Source organism: Cebus imitator, unplaced genomic scaffold (assembly GCF_001604975.1).
Source record: "Cebus imitator isolate Cc_AM_T3 unplaced genomic scaffold, Cebus_imitator-1.0 Scaffold472, whole genome shotgun sequence".
NCBI lineage: Eukaryota > Metazoa > Chordata > Mammalia > Primates > Cebidae > Cebus > Cebus imitator.
In genome coordinates this window covers 153,808-173,053 of record NW_016107787.1, presented here as the reverse complement: position 1 = coordinate 173,053, position 19,246 = coordinate 153,808, and the positions used below count along the sequence as shown (strand labels likewise).

The following is a 19,246-nucleotide window of genomic DNA, read 5'->3' as shown; positions in this document are numbered from 1 at the left end:
TCCTGAGAACTAAATTAGACCTACAAAATAAACAGGCTATGAAAATGACCTGAGTTTATAGGAATCTCTAAGTTAGAGATTACTTTAGCTTTGCTAAGATTCCATCAAAAGCCTTTTATAGTAAGGGTTTCTTAGTGAGTCACATACTTGGTCATGGACCCTTGGAATTTTTTGAACATGAAAAAGAAGTGCTTTATGTTGTGCAAATTCAACAAAAGGCTGAAGCAGCCAACAGTACTGATAGTGCTAAGTAAAACCTACAAGTAAGCCACAGGTTCTACTATCTTATGAAGAAAGGAGTAGGTGAGATATACGGCTGACCAAGTCTGCTCCCAGTTTGACAATGATTATTGGGAAGCTAAGCAATTCCTTCCAAGATAAGAAAAAGACAGCACCTTAAGTGGAACCTAGGGAAAACCACTCAGAAGTGAGGGTTGTGTCCAACAGGGATGTCTACTGATCCCCTCTAGATAACACTTCTTTTGTGTAAGAACCCAAGAACATGGAAGTCAAGCAGGGAAACACTGGCTTCATGGTTATTTCTCTGAATTATGAATTGCAACTTCTGTTATTGTTTGCACACTACTAAAAGGTCACATGTGAATTAAGTCATTGAACAGCATATAAGAGTATGGTCTGGCTTCAATTCAAGCTTTTCTGTTTTTTTAGAGACAGGGTCTGACTCTGTCACCCAGGCTGGAGTATAGGGGTGTGATCAGAGTTCACTGCAGCCTTGAACTTCTGGGATCAGGTGATCCTCCTGCCTCAGCCTCTTAACTGGGACTACAGGTGTACAGCACTACAAATGGCTAATTTTTCTTATTTTTTTTTTTTTGCAGAGAGGGGCCTCACTATGTTGCCCAAGCTGGTCTCAAACTCCCGGGTTCAAGTGATCCTCTCACCTTGGTCTCTCAAAGCATTGGGATCACAGGCATGAGCCACGGTGACCACCCCAATCCAAGCTTTTCCGATTTGTGATGTAATCTAATTCAAGGCACTTTAAATGTTTTGGTGCCTTGCTGTATTAACATGTAACATGAGAATAAGATTTATTTACTTACCTCAAGAAGCTACCACATGGGTTATTGAATGTACTCCTCTTAAACTTTGAGCCCCTCAGATGAAAAGCACTGTGGAAATAATTACAGGTGAAGAAAACCCTTCCAATACCTAACATTTGTGCCTTCTGTCTCAATGGCACATTGACAAACAATGGTGCACTAGTTAGTGGCACTCCATCTCTTCCTATATGTTGTTTGGCACACAAATGTTTATACATTTAAAATAGCTGTCATACTGCCTATTCAAAAGCATTTACTGTTTTCTAATAAAGCTAATGAAATGTACTCATTATGGAGTACTCTGTGTTAAGTTTAGAAAAACCTTAGCTTTCTCTGAAGTACATATAACATAACAAAAAGTTTATTTAAAAAATCGAGCTAGTGTTGTATGAAGCCATAGGTTTTTAATGAAAAAAAAAAAAAAAAAAAAAAAAAGTATGCCACTCCATATAAATATGACTTCATGGGCTTGGCCTAACCAGGTCTCACACCCAGGCTATTTTATCTCTCCCAAATTTCGAATGCTGGTGGCAGGAGAAGCTGCTCTTGGGTACACAGGCAGTGCCTCACCTGTAGCCCTGGGATTCAAAGTGCCACACTTCCCTGGGTTACATTAACTGAAAATGTCAGTCCTACTCAGCCCAAGGCCAGTCTTACATTTCTGGATCTCTAGAAACTATTTCAAATTCTCAAGAAGAGGTTCCCCAAGCTAATCATCTTTCAGGCTACTCAGAGGACTCTGTTTCCCACCCATGGGGAGAATGGAGGGTCTCCTCGGTGTTTCCCCATCACTTGGAGATGGAGGGGAAAGTAATATCAATTCTCTGAACATTCTTTCTCAAACTTAAATGCTTCACTTTCTCTAACCAGGAAGGCTACACCTTGTTGTATCCTCTTTCTCTGACTTCAATTTTATACAGAGCTATCCATTTCCAGTTTTTTTTTTTTTTTTTTTTTNAAGTATGCCACAGTGTCTATATATTCATCTGAAGAGTACAAAGATGGAGTTCTGAGAAAAAAGGGTTTAAGACTGGAGAAGATAAATCTGGTTCTTAAGTTCAAAGCAAACATTAAAAAAGTAATGTCTCATACATTGAAATAAAGCAATCAGAGGTAATAAATTATAAATACAGTAGTTCAAATATTGTTTTAAGCATTAGTTTTTCTAAATAAGTAAAATTCAAAACATTTTAAATCTGTTATATTCCTTCAAAGGGATGTAAAAATGGAAGCCTTTGTAGAAATCTGCAACAATGATACCACCTTGTAATCTTTATAGAGAATACACTGAACCTTGACCATTTTTAATTTATAACATACTTTGGTTAATACATTAGGTTCCATATGCCTTTATACTTAGGAGGAATCAGATTGTGATTTGTAGCCTTTACATGCAGTTTACCCAAACCTTCTTCACTTCTAGGTCTTGATTCTCTGGAGAAGGTTGTATCAGACTCATAATTAAAATGATGGAAATTGTAAATAACTTCTCTGGACTGAAACCATCTTTTTTTTTTTTTTTTTTTTTAAATAAAGTGCCTTTAAATTCAAATATCTGTTGCCCTAAACCAAACTGAAATATACTTTAACCCTGAAATCTCCATATCTTGACACACACATTTTAACAGAAAAAAAAAAAAAAATCAGTTTTGGGCTATTCATGTCCTTTGAGAGTTCAGATTGGATCTAAATGGGGTTTTGCATCATTATCGTGCTCATGTTTGTACATGAAGGTTAAAAGAAAGAGGGCAACATCCAAGGATGACCAATAGGCAGTATGTGACGTGACAGCTGACCAATAGCGGCTCTCCACAAGGCCTTCTCTGAGTTCAAAATCAATCCTGTGATCCAACTCCACTAAAAAGAGAAGAAGTTAAACAAATTAATACAGGTTATAATAAGATATGTTCTATATAGACTTTAGAGTTGAGATTAAAATTTTAGCTAAATAGAAGTGACTCTATCATTTTTTTAAAAAGTGAATTTCCATTATCATCTGATGAGAAAAACACTCAAAAGAGCTTTAGTACAGGATTCTATTTCTGAAGTTCTTTCCTTTGTATGCTAAAGTTAATATGAAATAATAAAGGAAGACAAAAAAATTACTTGGCATATCACAGAATATTTCAGAGTTAAAACTACTTTAAACTTGGCATTACCATTTAATCCTCATGCCTAATCAATAAGGAAATTGCCCCTCCTGAAGATTTACAGATAATGCCCATGGGAGTGCAAGAGATCACTCAATCGCCTCCTTAGGGAGGCCCTATATATCTACCGGTTATGTAGGGGATATATTAGAAGATAACCATCTGTTTACAGTCCTAGAATGTTTTCTTCTCTACTGGGTTGAATGCCTCACAGGCAACCCCCATAAACCCTAGTCTCCATCCAGTCAGCAGGGTCTAACATGTGCCTGGGAAACACAAATGCTCATTAAGTGTTTGTTTAACAAAAGAAGAACCTACAGGGGGGTTGGGAAAGTTAAACTGGGAGGAGCAGTGGTGATTCTTGGGAGGAAGAACTTTGCTTAAAACAGTGCTGTCCACAAACAATTGAGTGAATTCAATCAAGTATTTTCTAAAACCCACGGAAAGTCCTTGCGACACCTGTTAGAGAAAAATCACCTTAACAAATCAAGGCTCTAAGATAATTCCAATGGACTCATTTAATAAATCCTTAGAGATAAACACTTAAGAAAATGACATTTTGATCTTTAGGAACTCCTTTAAAACTGTTAATGACCCATACAGTGTTTTGAAGGGTCTATGTTACAAACAAAACAAAAATACTCAAATCACTACCAACCAGACACTGTAAAGTCTGCTCCTGAACAAGCACCAAAAGATTTTAAGAGTAAAACTGGCAAAAATTAAGGAGGAGATTGGAGACAAAGTTGGGTTTTGCTTTATACTGGGAATTTGCTCATCATACATAGGAAATCATAATACTCTAGGGAAAGACTTAATATAAATTTGTAATGCTTATTTTAAATAGGTATTTTGTGACAATATTATTTGGTAATTTAAAAGTGCTTATACAGTTATTTTTCTATCAATTATGCTCTTCTTACAAGGAATGTTCAGAAATCCAGCTACACATTTTCAGAGAAGGTTTATATTTAAGTGGCATAAATACCAATTAGGCTATAAAATACTTGTAAAATATATTGGCATGGGCTTTTTGCTAAGTTTTTTAGACTGCATTTTTAAAACTGAAATTACAATAAGCTAATCCATAACAAGTCAGAAATAGCTGAAATCCATATGTGGACGTGTGAGTTAGTAAATATCCTCATCTTTTATATTCTATGGGACATCTGTATTAGATTTGTAGGTACATTCTGACACAACAGAGAGAAACATAAAAATAGAAGAAGAAACTGCATACTCAAGCACAATAAAGATGAGTCAAGATGAAGTTAATTATGAAGAGAAAAGAAGATAAAGATAGATGGGAAACGTGTTAATATTGGTGAAGACCACAAAGTTATAATTTTTAAGAATTCACTTTCAAACGCTACTCCATTATGTTTTCCTAGTCCAACACTCTTCAGTTACAATTCTGTTTAAGTCAAAGAAAGGAAGATATTTCCTCTTTATAACACGTGTTATTTGGCTCCACTTTGATTGTATGTTCTTGAAATTATTCTTTTTGTTTTGAAAAGGGGTCTCACTCTGTCGCCAGGCTGGAGTGCAGTGGCTCGATCTCAGCTCACTAGAACCTCCACCTCCTGGGTTCAAGTGATTCTCCTGCTTCAGCCTCCCGAGTAGCTGGGACTAGCGGCATGTGCCACCATGCCCAACTACTTTTTGTATTTTTAGTAGAGATGAAGTTTCACCATGTTGGATAGGATGTTCTCAATTTCTTGACCTCATGATCCGCTCACCTCGGCCTCCCAAACTGCTGGGATTACAGGTGTGAGCCACCGTGCCCAGCCTGAAATTATTCTTAATTTGCACGCTATTACTGTCTTACAACACTGCCTTTCATTGAGTAGACACTCAAATGTTAAATTTCATTCTTGTCCTATATTATGTGCCCTTATCATTTTATCACTTACAGGGACTTTAATCAGTGTCACTAACCATATTGGCTCCCCCTATCCTTTTTTTTGGGGACGGAGTTTCGCTCGTTACCCAGGCTGGAGTGCAATGGCGCGATCTCGGCTCACCGCAACCTCCGCCTCCTGGGTTCAGGCAATTCTCCTGCCTCAGCTTCCTAAGTAACTGGGATTACAGGCACGTGCCACCATGCCCAGCTAATTTTTTGTATTTTTAGTAGAGACGGGGTTTCACCGTGTTGACCAGGATGGTCTCGATCTCTTGACCTCGTGATCCACCCGCCACGGCCTCCCAAAGTGCTGGGATTACAGGCTTGAGCCACCGCGCCCGGCCCCCCCATCCTTCTATATTTCTCTACAGGTTGTCTCCATCAAAATGGGAATTAGGTAGGTAGCTTGTACTTGATGAACCTGTTTTAGGTTCTCATTCTCCCTGAAAAGGTTTATCCCAGGCAGTCTGGCAGTCAGTGCAGTGGACCTCACATCTGTGTTGGTTATGTAGGTGGATGGATGAAACTAGATGGGCCTGTGTTCCATCTTCTCTCTCCCTTTTAGGTAAACCACAGATTTCCCAAGAAAGTAAGGGTCGACATGGCAGCACCATTCTACATCTGCTGTGAGATCAGCTCTTGGCCAAAGTAGGCTCAAATATCTTAAGAATGGGTGTTGTCCTACAGGTTGGTAGTTTTTCCCTGCTTTCTCTAGGTGAGCTAGGTCAAAGAAAAAGGAGAACATAAAATCATCCTTCTTTTTCTCTCTGGAATGCCCAAGTGACAGAATTTCTCTATCCATAAGATAAAGAATCAGGTTTCTAAACAGTTGAAGAGAAGTAAAAATGAGAAAAGAAACTGTTTTTAAACAATTATCAGCTCTTTGCTTACACTATTTTAAAACAAGGATTATTTTCTTTCTGGGGTGTCACATACATGGGCATATTTCTTTCCCTGTTCCCCAAAGTAAGAGTATCTGCTATATTCCACGTGAAAGCGTCTGACAAGAATCTCCATAGTGTAAAGGTAAAGTGTCATAAGTAGTGTACTTTCATCAGAGAATTCTCCTGTGCACAAGGCTTGTCAACAGGCATATAATATTTAAAAAATATGAATAGAAAGTAAGCATCTTTGTATGGCAATGTATACTAACTGGATGGGTTTCTACCATTTGATGGAAAAATCTCAACTTCCTGGAGAGAAGTTTTCAAAAACTTAATATCTTAAAAGCTATCTTAGTTGTAAGTAATAATTATGGTCATAATTGCATTTTTGGCTTTAGGTGGACAACAAGAAAAATACTTATAGTAAAGATACTCCATTTCCAAATGACTCGTGAAAGATTCACTCATAATAAGAAAGATCATGTTCAGAGGTTTTGTTGTTATGTCTTCCTATTTCTGTGCTGCCTAAGAGCAACTCTATGTTTCATGTGGTTAAGTGTTCGACATTTGAGGAACATTTACATTTTGTGAATTACAATAGTTCCAAATATATTTAAGAATAATCTCCTACCATCCTTTATTTTAAAAAATAACAAAAACTATAAAACTAGGTTCATAATCAGTTGTTATATGTGCCCAAAAAATCGCTCTAATTTATTTCAGGATAAACTAATTTATCCTCAAAGACATACCTCACATTTGACAATAGATATGCTAGGTGGGTAAATCCTGAATACAAAGGTCTCAATCATTCATACAAAGAAATGAATGGCTAGATTTGTTGGACCCTTCCCAATTTGGTTTGACAAAATTTTCCAGGCAAATTCAGAACTACTCCCTTTTAATCGTTCTCAGTTCTTCTCAAGAAAATAAGTTATATTTCCCTTTGTACCCCATGCTTCCCACCTCTGCGGTTTTGGTCATGCTGTTTCGTCTCCCTGCAATGTCTTTTCATCTCTGCATGTCCAAACCCTCCCCCTTCCAGAGAGCCTTTTACCACTTTCCAGGTGAAAGCAATCTTTCATTCCTTAGAACTCAGAGAGTACCTCTGTTTTGTGGTTCATCACATTCTACCATATATTATAATTACTTACACAGTTATCTACCTTCCCTACTAGAATTTATGTTCCCTAGAAAAGATATAATTTTCACACTAGCTTCTTTATAGGCAGTACTGAAGTTTGTTTTGTCTTATCTTTTCTAGTGACTACCATGGTCTCTTGACTCAAGGTAAATAGTGAAGTAAATTATTGCTGAATGAATGAAAACAGGAAGTGCAAAAAGAAGCCATATAGATATTATCACCTGAGTCATATGGTATAGATATGATTACTGGTTTAACTGCTTAGGTAGGTAGGCAGGATGGTTTTGAGATACTGGATATATGGGCTACTTGGTTGCAGGATAAATATATGAGTAAATTAATTTTCCTTTCTCCAAGCAAAAAATGCAAAAAAATAAATAAAATTATTTCTTTATGAAGCAGGGACCAGAGAGAGAACTTATGTAAGATAATTTCTTAAGGGTAATTTACTGATTAGATCAACACAAACTGAATATGAGTATTTTTTAATTGAAAAAATTTAGGAAAATTGATAAAGAAACTGTAAAATGAGTTGTGGTTAAAACACTAAAAAAAAACATGTGTTTTGTCTAAGGCAAAATCCAATATCTTTTTTTTTTTTTTAAATAAAGAGAAGCTGTGGAAAAAAGAATCAGAAGTTAGTCATAAAAATAATTTTAGACTGCTAAAGTTAATCCATATACATTTAATCCATAAAATACATACTAAAAATTAAGAGATTAAAAATCTCTTGCATCCAAGAATACTGTTTTTTTAGTGAATCTACTCCCCTAAAGTACATTAAATATTCGTGTTGAAAGCAGTTATCAGCTATGACATACCTATAACCCTAAGTGATAAATTTACTGATACCTAAAATAACCAGGAATGATTAAATTCTTTGTACTATGAGAAATTCTTTTATATCTAAGTGTATTAAATGAAAAGAAATAGCAAACCTTTTTGGAGCCTTTAGGACAATAAAGAAGAAGGAAAATGACCTAATACTTTTCTTCTTTCTCTAAAAGGTTCAAAGGTTCCTTCCTTGTAGAAGTATACAAGAATATACTTTAGCATATTAAGTGGCTATTCAATTTTCATTTCAGGACCACTACCATTTAAGATTAGAAAATATGGGAAGAAAATACGTATAAAATAGCCTGTAATGGTGACACTGAAGCTGATCTCATAGAAGAAGTAATCCAATTTTTCAATGAGCAGAAGAACTCTAAGTAGATCATTTTTATAGTATTCTGAATGCTATTCCTGACATATACCATACCGAGGGCATTATCTTTATTCTGCATTACATTTTCCGGAAAAAGAAGTTGTGGGAGATTAAAGAACGATTCTTGAAGTCTGAAATCTGTGAAAAAAAAAACACAAGATGCTGTAAAGGGTTGGCTGATGATTAAAAATGGCCTTCAATGATGTAGTGGCCAAAAGTTAGAACAACACTCCCAAATAAGCTGACTAAACATAGCATACATGAAGTAGTACAAACCTTAATTTTTGTAAGGAGCTCTTTCATGGAAAATGTAAGCATAACTAACTTGAAATATAATTTCATAATCTGTTAACACCCAGATATCCCCCAAATTCATAGCTAATTCAGTTCCTAACCTATATGCAAAACAATGCTAAAAGAAACAGATCTTTTCATTATATGTTAGAAAAGAAGTCCAGACTTTTCAAAAGAAATGAAGAATAGTTATGTAAGATGCTTCAGCTGGATGAAAATAAAATAGGTTTCAATTGAAAACACTTCTTCTTCATATAAAGAAACTGACAGATCATGAATTCTATGCCTGTGTCCAATTTTAGCCTCAAATAGCAAGAGAATCAAAGTTTGTAGCTTCAGAATAAAGGTTATCCAGAAGAACTGAGGCAATTAATGTAAGTAGAAGGAAGAAAGAAGGGACGCCAGAATCACCTAATCACAATGACCAAATTTCAGAAAGAAGATTTAAGAAAAGTTTTATGATTTGCACGATATAACCAAGACAGCACTAACGACGAGAAATTACAACGATTACACAGATTATTGAAGCAAGTCAAATAATTAGTAAAGCAAACCTTGGGGATAGGATTTAGAAGACAGAATCTTAGTATAGTTAATAGTCAAATTTTAATAGTTATCTCTGTATCTAGAGATGAATATGTGTAATATGTGAATATGTGTAAGACTCATGATTATGTCATATTGAGTCTTGTTGACAAGAAATTTACCGTTTGGACCATCAGAGAATTTATATGCAAGAATGACATAGTATGTTTTTGTTAAGTTCTCCAAATAAAAAGATGCAATACAGCTATGCACATCTACTAACTGCTGTTCTGGAAGAAAAACTCGGGGTTTCTCTATAATTTTGAAATTACTATGTTAAACAGAAAAAAAAAAAAAACTTAAAAGGTTTTATTCCTTCAGCTCCTATGGATTCTATACATATGTTTTCATTACCCTTTTTTCTAGGGGGTTAAACCCTATCCTGCTCTTCTTGCTCCTGCACTCATTCTAATGTTTACTAGCACTACTCTTGTGCATTAATGACATTACAGAGAATCATGGCTTTTTACCTGCTACCTTACAAAATTCTTTGAAACTAATTTTCCTTGGAAGTTAGAGGTTTCTGCATGCCACAACAGAATTTTATATTTTCACAATTATATTTTTAATATTAAGTAGAAAAGGAAACAAGTTAGAAAGAGTGTGAGAACTCTTATAGGAAAACTAAAATATATTTAATGCAAATATCAAAGTCGAAAACTGAATTTTCTAGACTTGAAATTATAAAATTTTCAGTGCCCAGAGTCTGGCACAGATAGAATTAAATTAAAAATGCTGTTGGCCCAAATAGGAATGTTCAACCCTATTAATAATTTATCCTGGAGTGGAGTTGACTGTGGAAGCACTATTCAGCCTCTAGGAGTGTCACACCTGAACTTCCTTTTTAAGGATGGATGGCAATGAATGCCATCACTTTACAATTTAGAGTAGCAGACACAGTAAGAACACAACACTGTAAGTAACTGAAATAAACTCTGTTAAAAAATTTTTAGAGAAAGAAAGTTTTCTTCCTGCTATAGTTATAGAAAAGGAGTAGCTAGTTTCAGAATCTGTATTTCTTTACAGGTGTCAATAAAAAAAATAAGATGACATTTTAGTTTTATTTTACTAGACACTTAAAAATAATGGTCAAGTTCAGACTCTTGAAAGTAAATATATACAAATATATACTAAGTGTATTCGCGTTTCACAACTATTCAAGATTTTAAACTCTGTAAGTCCACTGGAGAAAAGTTCAATAAAGATCTATTATAATGCTAAGTCCAACATAACTATCCATTTATTTACTGGTTTTTTGAAGATCTACTTTACATTAGGTAGCTGGGATGGAAGTGGAAGCCATTCAGCAGATCCAATAAAATTTCTAAGCTTTGAAGGTCTTATAATTAGGTTGGATGAAGGCAACCGGGGGATTAGAAGCAGGATGACTTTGGTATAGCAGTTTTTAAAAGTCTCGAGACTAGATACAGCATAGATCTGAAGCAATAATTACATGATTTCTGAGACTGAGAAGACCAGATCTAAAAAATTCAGGAGGAACGCACCCTAAAGTGATTTGTTTTATACTTGATGTTTAAGACCCCTGTGCCACAAGGCCTTAATTATTAATGTTCTGTTAATTCACCCATGTAGAAAGTAAAACTGCATTTTCCTGGAAATTAGTCTTAAAAATATAAGCAGAAGGAAAGCATTTTTTTCCTTCAAAGTTAACGCACACTTTAGATCTTAGAGTTGACTAGCTGGTATTAGTATCTTAGACCTCCCTGCCCTCCCCAAGTTTTAAAAAGATACAGTGTAAACTTAAGGAAATAAGGTATGAACTAACATGCAGTATCAAGGAAGCCAGAGCTGCTATGTGGAAGGGCCTGTGTTGCCATGGCGGTAGCAGGAGGTGAGGCAACTGGCTTCTTCTCATCTTCCACTGAGTCTTTTGATGTTTCAGATGACTGTGTTGCAGATGAGCGTCCAAATCTTGAGAACAACATTCCTCCAAGTCCCTTTCCAATGCTAGCAGCCCCTGTATTTCACAAAACCGGGTAGTCATTCCGTTGAATTACACCACATGCTAGGCTAAAGAGCACCACCCATAATTATAGCCAATTGGCAGAGGGATCAAACCCTAGTCATGTTTTTCCAGGGTGGGAACATAAGAAAATTATAATTTAGATTGTAGGTTTCTAAATAAAAATGATGAAGAGAATGAGAGTTGTACAAGTTCTAGGAATATAACATAGGAATATATAAACAAAGGAATAAAGATTCTATTTTATTCAAGTGATCATGGTTTATTAAAATATTTGGCAAGATTAAAATCTTTAATAAAAGAACTATGCTATCAACATGAGTATAGACTTGCTATTGATATACTTACTGGTGAATATAAATGGGTATTTAAGAAAAAGCCATCAATAAACAATGTATTAATATGACAAAGGGAAACTGCAAAGGAGTCCTGCAGATAAAGCCTATTTATAGTGCCACCTTGTGGTATTTTATATTAAGGCGACTTGTAAAGCAATGGACAGATTCAAATAGCACCCAAGAGTTCCAGTGACACAGCAAACACTGTGCTAGTACTGGGGATTGTTCAAAGAAAAATTAAACATCCTTGTTGTCCTCAGAAATTACATAGTTTGAGAAACTTTTAGAACAGATCAGAGAACTGGCTGGTAGGGAGCACCCTCTAACACAAATACTTTCTCATTTCACAGATGAGCAAGTAGAGCATTAAAAACTGATATTATTTGCTCAAGATCTTGTAAGCAAGTGGTAGGACCAAGATTAAAACGAGGGACTTGACTCTCATAACAGCTTTTTCTGGTCCATCCAGCTAGCTCATATTCTAAAACTACAAGATCTGATCTAATTAGATAACCTAAGAGCTTTCTCGGCCTTAAATATGAACACTGGGAGGACAGTTAATTCTAGACATGGGGATTAACTATTGAGAGTTTCCTAATACACAGACTATTTCTAGTCCCCCAAACTTAATGCATATAAATGTGCTTATATTATAGATAAGAATAGTTAAAAGAAATTACCTAATATGCTTGCTTTGCCTATATTTGTTATAGATTCCCCATAGTGTCGGCGGGACAAGACTGGTGAGGTCACGGGGCTTGGTATGGTTGAAATGCCTTCATTCTCTGAAATTGAGGTAGGTTCTTTAGCTGGGTTGAGAAAGCTTGGCTTCATATGTTCATAAGGTAGAGGATTTGAAGTATTATACCAATGGATCTGGACAGGTGAAATGTTGCTGTAGTGTTTCAGTATTAATGGTTCTAATCTATAAGCCTTGTTTAAAAAAAAATTCAAAGAAACACAACGTTAAGACACAATGCTTAGATTTTAGTAAACTGTTCTTACTCTACTGTATGTTAAGTAAACTTTGGAGAAGGAATTTATTTAAAAAACAATAACTATTTCCAACATGTATTTCTATTTGTTCACTGTTAATATGTAGTTGGTCTAATGATGAGATTATGAAAAACAGTCTAGGCTAATAGTGTCTATCAATTAGTTTTTCAGAGAAATATATTTTTATTATGTTCATATATCATGTAACAATTACATTTATTTTAGTCTCATGAGCAAAGCTGAAGTAGTAGTTGGTAATCCTGGGAAACAGCAAATAAGACCAATTTTTAGTGTTTCAGGAGCTCTTTTTAAGCTCTATTTTAAAACAGATTAATATGGTAACAGTATAAATCACATGCCAGCCTAAGAGCATCTGTCTCATGTGAAGTAGTGATGAGACAGCAGAAAAGGCAATGTATATGTTGTCAGAATCCCACAAATTCATATTCTGGTTTATATCCCTTATTAATTTTTTAATTTGTATTTTTAGAAAATTTTATTTTATTTTTAAAGATGGAGATGGGGTCTCGCTATGGTTCCCAGGTGGGTCTCGAATTTCTGGGCTCAGGTGATCCTCCCTCCTCAGCCTCCCAAAGTGTTGGGGTAACAGGCATGAGCCACTGTGGCTGGCCTCTGTCACTTATTAACTGCATGATGCTTGTCAAGTCGCTAAGTCTCAGAGCCTTCAGTTTCCTGAGCTGTAGAAAGGAGTAACACTTCCTCTCTTACAGAGATGTGAGAAAGAACAGGTAACATTTATAAAAACTGCCTTGCACAATTCTGACATTAACTATTTTAAAAAGTATTAATTTTAAAAAAAATCACAGAAAAACTATAAAATGAATAATAAAAATTTATGAGTCTGGAACCCTCCTTTAAAATTACAACCACATTTAAGATATACAAAGGACAGGGCTCAGAGCACACCTATGAACTGAAATTCACTTTCAAGTTATGAGACAATGAATAAAACGAGTATATGTTAATGAAATGTTTATTGTCTAGCTGGCTGTATACATTTTACTTAATCCTAACAATCCTAGAAGGCAAAATATTATTATCTACATCACACAGATAAGATACAGTCTCAGAAATAACTTGGTCAGGACTGTGCAGTTTGTATTTGAATATTAAACTTCCAGTTTGGTGAAGTTAATATAGCAGTTTTAAGTCTTTAACATATGGGAGATTTTCTAAAATTTGAATGGTTAGTCAATGTTATCTTTATTTGGTGCTAGCTAAAAGGATTCTTTAAAAGACTTTCCACAATTATATAAAGCTATTTTTTTTCAGAGAATAAATGCTATTTAAAATAATTTAATATTTAGTTAAACCTAGCCTTTTCCCCAAGAAGTTTTAAGGAGGCGTTTTTCTTGTCTAAAAATCTTACTTGGCATTACACTGTATACCTGGATGCAGGGTTCTCGGAGTGCTTTAATTAAAAACAAATATTTACAACATAAACATGATAGAGAATAAAAAAATCCAACGTTTTGCAATTATACTAGGCTAAAATGTTTATTTTGATGTTTAACATATATTTGCATATTTTCATTTTCACAGTCTACAAAACACATTCCAATATTGTAGCATTCCTTAGATAAAGTATTTGGAGCAGGATTTTTAAGATTTATGGTTTCTAGGTTACTGGTATTACAATTGGTTAAGGTTTGAAAGTCCAGCAGATTCCTGTCTCTGGTATGTAGTCTGGGAATAATATTTTTACATTATGTTCTTGTATTACAAGTGTAACATAACCAGACCATCGCTAAGGTGTTTTATGAACCGCAAATTAACCAAAACACACATTTAGTAATCAAAGTATTTTTCATTAATTCAATGGCATCTTGTAAGATTTCTGAGATAGATTTTTTTTTTTTTTTTTTTTTTTTTTGTTGGGTCTTACTCTGTCACCCAGACTGGAGTGCAGTGGGGTGATCTTGGCTTATTCCAACCTCTACCTCCCAGGTTCAGGTGATTCTCCTGCCTCAGCCTCCTGAGTAGCTGGGATTACAGGCATACACTACCACGCCTGGCTAATTTTTGTATTTTTTTAGCAGAGACGGGGTTTCACCTTCTTGGTCAGGCTGGTCTCAAACTCCTGACCTCAGGTGATCCTCCTGACTTGGCCTCCCAAAGTGCTGGGATTACAGGTGTGAGCCACCACATCCAGCCAACAGATTTTTTTTAGGAACAATCTGATATTGAGAAACAAAGTCTATATTGCAACTCACCACCGGGTCTGTAGGATGAAAAATATTTAGTAACCGGTTACAAATCTCTCTAGGCAAAATATGGTCTTGACTTCCAGTATTTCCTGGGCGGATGCCACGCAATGCCAAAAAAACTGCTAATGGGGATCCCATACAGAAGAAATTCTCAACCTAAAATGATAAAGTCATTTTAAAGTTTAAAAATGGTGAAGTATTATTTTTCAACAAAATCTAGGCATAACATAATATATGACGAAATACAAATAATAAAATTATCTTTGAGTAAATGTGTGTGTTTTTTTCTTTTTTTTTTTTTTTCTGGCATTTGTTTCTGAAGTATATTTGTTTTTAATAAGAGTTGTCCAGTTGGGCTCTGCCATGAGCCATTCTAGAATAATCTATTTCCATATTTCATTATCTTTAAATCTAATAGAAGTTCAATAAAAGGAAGATAAGGATCATTTTCTTACATATTTGTATACACTAATCACAGATTTATTCAGCTACTACTTTGTGTGAATAAGCTAGGTGCTGTGATGGATACAAACACCAATAAGGCACAGCTTCTGCACTCAAAGTTTACAGTCCTGTGGGGGAAAGCAGAATAAAATATGTTCATAACAGAGGGAAAGAATGCTATAAGAGAGCGAAAAAAATAATTCCAACTCCGAAGCCTTTACAGAGGAGGTAGCATTTGTATTGGCCAGTAAAAGATATAAAGGGTTTCTACAGTTGAGGCTGGATTTTGGGGCTGGAAAGAATAATGTTCCAGACTGATAGAACCAAATGAACTTAAAGCCAAGGTAGGAAATAACTTGGTTTATTTTTGAGAATAAAAATAGTCCACTATGGCTGAAAAATTGGTGTGCGGAAAATGTAGCTTAGAATATTGATAATATTCCGAACCTTGACTGACAAAGAAAGCTGGACTTACAGATAGTGAAGGAGAACAAGATTTCAGTCACATTTTAGGAGTTAAACCTGATGGTAGTGTGTGGGTAAATCAGAAAACTGAGAGTCTGGTAACTTGGAGGCAAGTTAGGAATCCACTGAAAGAGTTTAGGGAAGAGGAAATCTGAAATAGAGAAGGACAAGCTGTGCCATTCAGAAATGGAAATGTGAGAGGATATGCTGGAATCAATATGACTGAATGGGGGTGGGGATGAAGAATGGGTCAGAGACAATTCACAAGATTTGGGTCTGGCTGACTAGGAGGATAGTGGCTCCATTCATTGTAACAGAGAACTCTAGGAAAATTCTGTTTTTTGTGCATTGTAAGTTTGAGGTTTCTGTAAGATGTAGCTGAGAATTTAAGAGCACAAGGCATAGAATTGGATATGTCCCCATCCAAATCTATGAGTCGCCATCATAGAAGTGACATGTAAAACCAAGTGAATAAGTAGGCTTGCCTAGGAGCACAGAATAAGGGAGGGGTTTATATAGAATTATGATGAATGTCTACATTTAATTAGCAGGTGAAGGAGGTATAGCTATAGAAGGGAGAGTAAAAAGAGAAAGAGGATAAAGTAGTATCATAGAAGCCAGCGGAGGAAAGGACTTCAAGAAAAACAGGGTGGTCAACAGCACTGAATTATATACGAAACTTAATACCTTTCCCACCTAACTCCACACTACTACCTCTCATATGTACCATCTTTATGAATGAGGTTCCGTATTTTTCCTTCCTTCTCATCCCAACATCCAATAAGTCACATTAACAGAATCTAACATTTCACCTCATTACCTGTTCCCTGGACTATACTGTAACAGTGTCCTTGCCTCCAATTTTATACACAATGCCTCTAGAGTGATTTATTTCTTTCAAAATAAACAAAAATGAATGTATATTTATTTTGAAGTAGAATAATTAACTTTCATTTGAATCCTAAAGGCATATTTCAAATGATGTTAAAATAAATACTGAGATAAATGTTTAAAAACACATTGCTCTTTCCTTACCTTAAATTTTAAGGCAGGTGTTTGTGTCATAGATGATGCTTTCAATCCATGCAGCCGTTCTTCTATTTCCTTCAGCCTAAGAAGGGGTATGAAATTATATATACACACGTATTTACAATTTCATAAATATTAGATGCTTGCTAGTTTCCTAAAGTATAAAGATGCAGATGATGGCCCATTATCTGTCACCTTAATCCTGGTTGACAGTGTTTAATAAATGTTTCTGCCACAGTACAAAAAGTGTATAAACATTTATGAAACAATTAGTTAAAGTATCTCCAGTTGTCATGATAACTGCTGTTAATAGCTTTTTTGGTAGTAAAATGTGAGGCATATACAAGCACATACACACTTTAAAAAAAATTATACCAAATGGTTAATACCATATATACTGTTCTCTCTCTCTTTTCTATACTTAATAGTTTAGAGATCTTTTCATTTCATTGCCTCCTGACCTACTCCAATATTTTTTAACAACTATGACTGTCCAAAATGCAGGTGAACCATAGTTTAACCCTTCTCTGTTGATGAACATCATTTTCCATTACAATGTTTCATAGCTACTTAACTATGTAAACTATTTAGTAAACTATAGAATTAAGTTTTTTTTTTTTTTTTTAAAGCTATAGTTGGCCAGGTACAGTGGCTCATGTCTGGAATCCCAGCACTTTGGGGGGCTGAGGTGGGCAGATCACTTAAGGTCAGGAGATTGAGACCAGCCTGGCAACATGGTGAAACACCATCTCTACTAAAAGTACAAACATTAGCCGGGTGTGGTGGCAGGTGCCAGTTAGCCCAGCTACTGGGGAGGTGGGAGAAAGGAAAATTACTTGAACCCAGAAGGCAGAAGTTGTAGTGCGCCGAGATTGTGCGACTGCACTCCAGCCTGGGCAATGGAGCAAGACTCCATCTCCAAAAAAAAAAAAAAAAAAATCTGTTATTTTCCATGCTATTTGCTTGCTTACTTATTTTTATTTTTTTAGGTTTTACTGGATTTATACATCTAAGATGATGCTCTGAGGCTTGCCAAACATAATACATTATTTCAAAACTATCAATTATTTTGACAGTATAATATTTATGTATGTAGCCTATAGTACTTAATAAGATTCTAAATAAAATCCTTAGTTAACATCTATATGACAAAAACAAAACAAATAAAAATTTTAGTCAATTAGCACATTTGTTTTAACATGATACTAAATTATCAAAATGAGTGATTTTTCATTGCCATCTTAGAATTAGCTGGATAAAAAGAACACAGACAGTAGGGCATGTAACTAGAGATGAAGGCAGAAATGTAGCAAAGAATTAAAAGATAGTATCGGGAAGGCCATAAATGATTAAATAATTATAATATCTATAATTACATAACACAATTATGTTTATATATATAACATATGTAAAAAATGTATTTGCCAGAAAAAGCACTTAAAAATTATTTTCAGAATAACAACGAAGTTAGAAACCCACCTCAAAAGGTCAGTAAAACTACAAACATTTATAAACTGGTAAACATTTTCAGTAAGGATTCTATGCAGTGACTAAGCTTGGAATAAGTATTAAATTTAACTCCTAACAAGTTGTGAAGAAAAGATGAAAGGAATGCAAGGAGAATAACAAAACAATTTATTTTATGCTGTAGGAAAATGCATCTTATTACTATGAAAATTAAGTCTCTAGTTTGATTAGGCAAGCTATGTAGTAATCTTTATATCCTGAACCATGCATTGTTTCTTTATCATGCAATTTTTAGTTTTCTCCCAAAAGGTCCAATAATTCCACTAAGAAATTTAAAAGATTTTTCATAAGATTAGGATATTTTACCGTCGTTTTGTTATATAGAGTTCATCAAGAAGATGTCGTTCTTCATAGCTTATCCATCGTTCATCAGGCAACTCTTCTTCCTTTTGCAGCAACTGTTCATAGAGTCGAACTGGATTCCAGCCAGTCATTATGTCATAAGTAATTACACATCCCAAGGAATGTGACACTATTGAGACTTTACCCCCTTTTTCTTCAAAGTCTGGATTCCGAGAACAGAAAAGGGAATATAATCGATTCAGCTCTTGCTGAAGGCCTTTAACTAGCTGTTTGAAACAAGAAAACATTATCATATTAGATTGTCACTGACTTATTTTAAACTCAAATATATTAAGGTAGAAAAACATGCATTACTGACTGAATATACCTAGGTTATTAACTTAGATCTTTCAAAATCTTGCAGGAATAAAGTAAGGTATACATAATATTATAATCCATATCATCACTAAGAATATAGGCAGATAGGCTGAGGCATGTGGATCATGAGGTCAAGATATCAGGACCATCCTGGCCAACGTGGTGAAACCCCATCTCTACTAAAAATACACAAATTAGCTGAGTGTGGTGACGGATGCCTGTAGTTCCGACTACTCGGGAGGTTGAGGCAGGAGAATCACTTAAACCTGGGAGCCGGAGGTTGCAGTGAGCCGAGATCTCGCCACTGTACTCCATTCTGGCGACAAACCAAGAGTCTATCTCAAAAA

The 19,246-nt window shown here is 35.2% G+C and overlaps 1 protein-coding gene across 7 annotated transcripts in view; it reads right to left on the bottom strand.

The window, feature by feature from the left end:
- Positions 1-2,398: 2,398 nt before the first annotated feature.
- The window catches only part of DDHD1 (DDHD domain containing 1), a 114,026-nt gene continuing 97,178 nt past the window's right edge, over positions 2,399-19,246 (bottom strand). For 4 of the 7 annotated variants that reach the window (XM_017512382.2, XM_017512385.2, XM_017512383.2 and 1 more), the window contains 7 exons: positions 18,546-18,808; positions 16,719-16,794; positions 14,781-14,930; positions 12,231-12,483; positions 11,015-11,206; positions 8,404-8,487; positions 2,399-2,918 (listed from right to left, as the gene is read on the bottom strand). In XM_017512382.2, coding sequence (XP_017367871.1) covers positions 2,737-2,918; positions 8,404-8,487; positions 11,015-11,206; positions 12,231-12,483; positions 14,781-14,930; positions 16,719-16,794; positions 18,546-18,808 — 1,200 coding nt within the window. In that variant the 3' untranslated portion in view covers positions 2,399-2,736. The remainder of the gene's footprint in view (positions 2,919-8,403; positions 8,488-11,014; positions 11,207-12,230; positions 12,484-14,780; positions 14,931-16,718; positions 16,795-18,545; positions 18,809-19,246) is intronic. The other 3 variants (XM_017512384.2, XM_017512388.2, XM_017512387.1) reach the window with 1 other exon arrangement.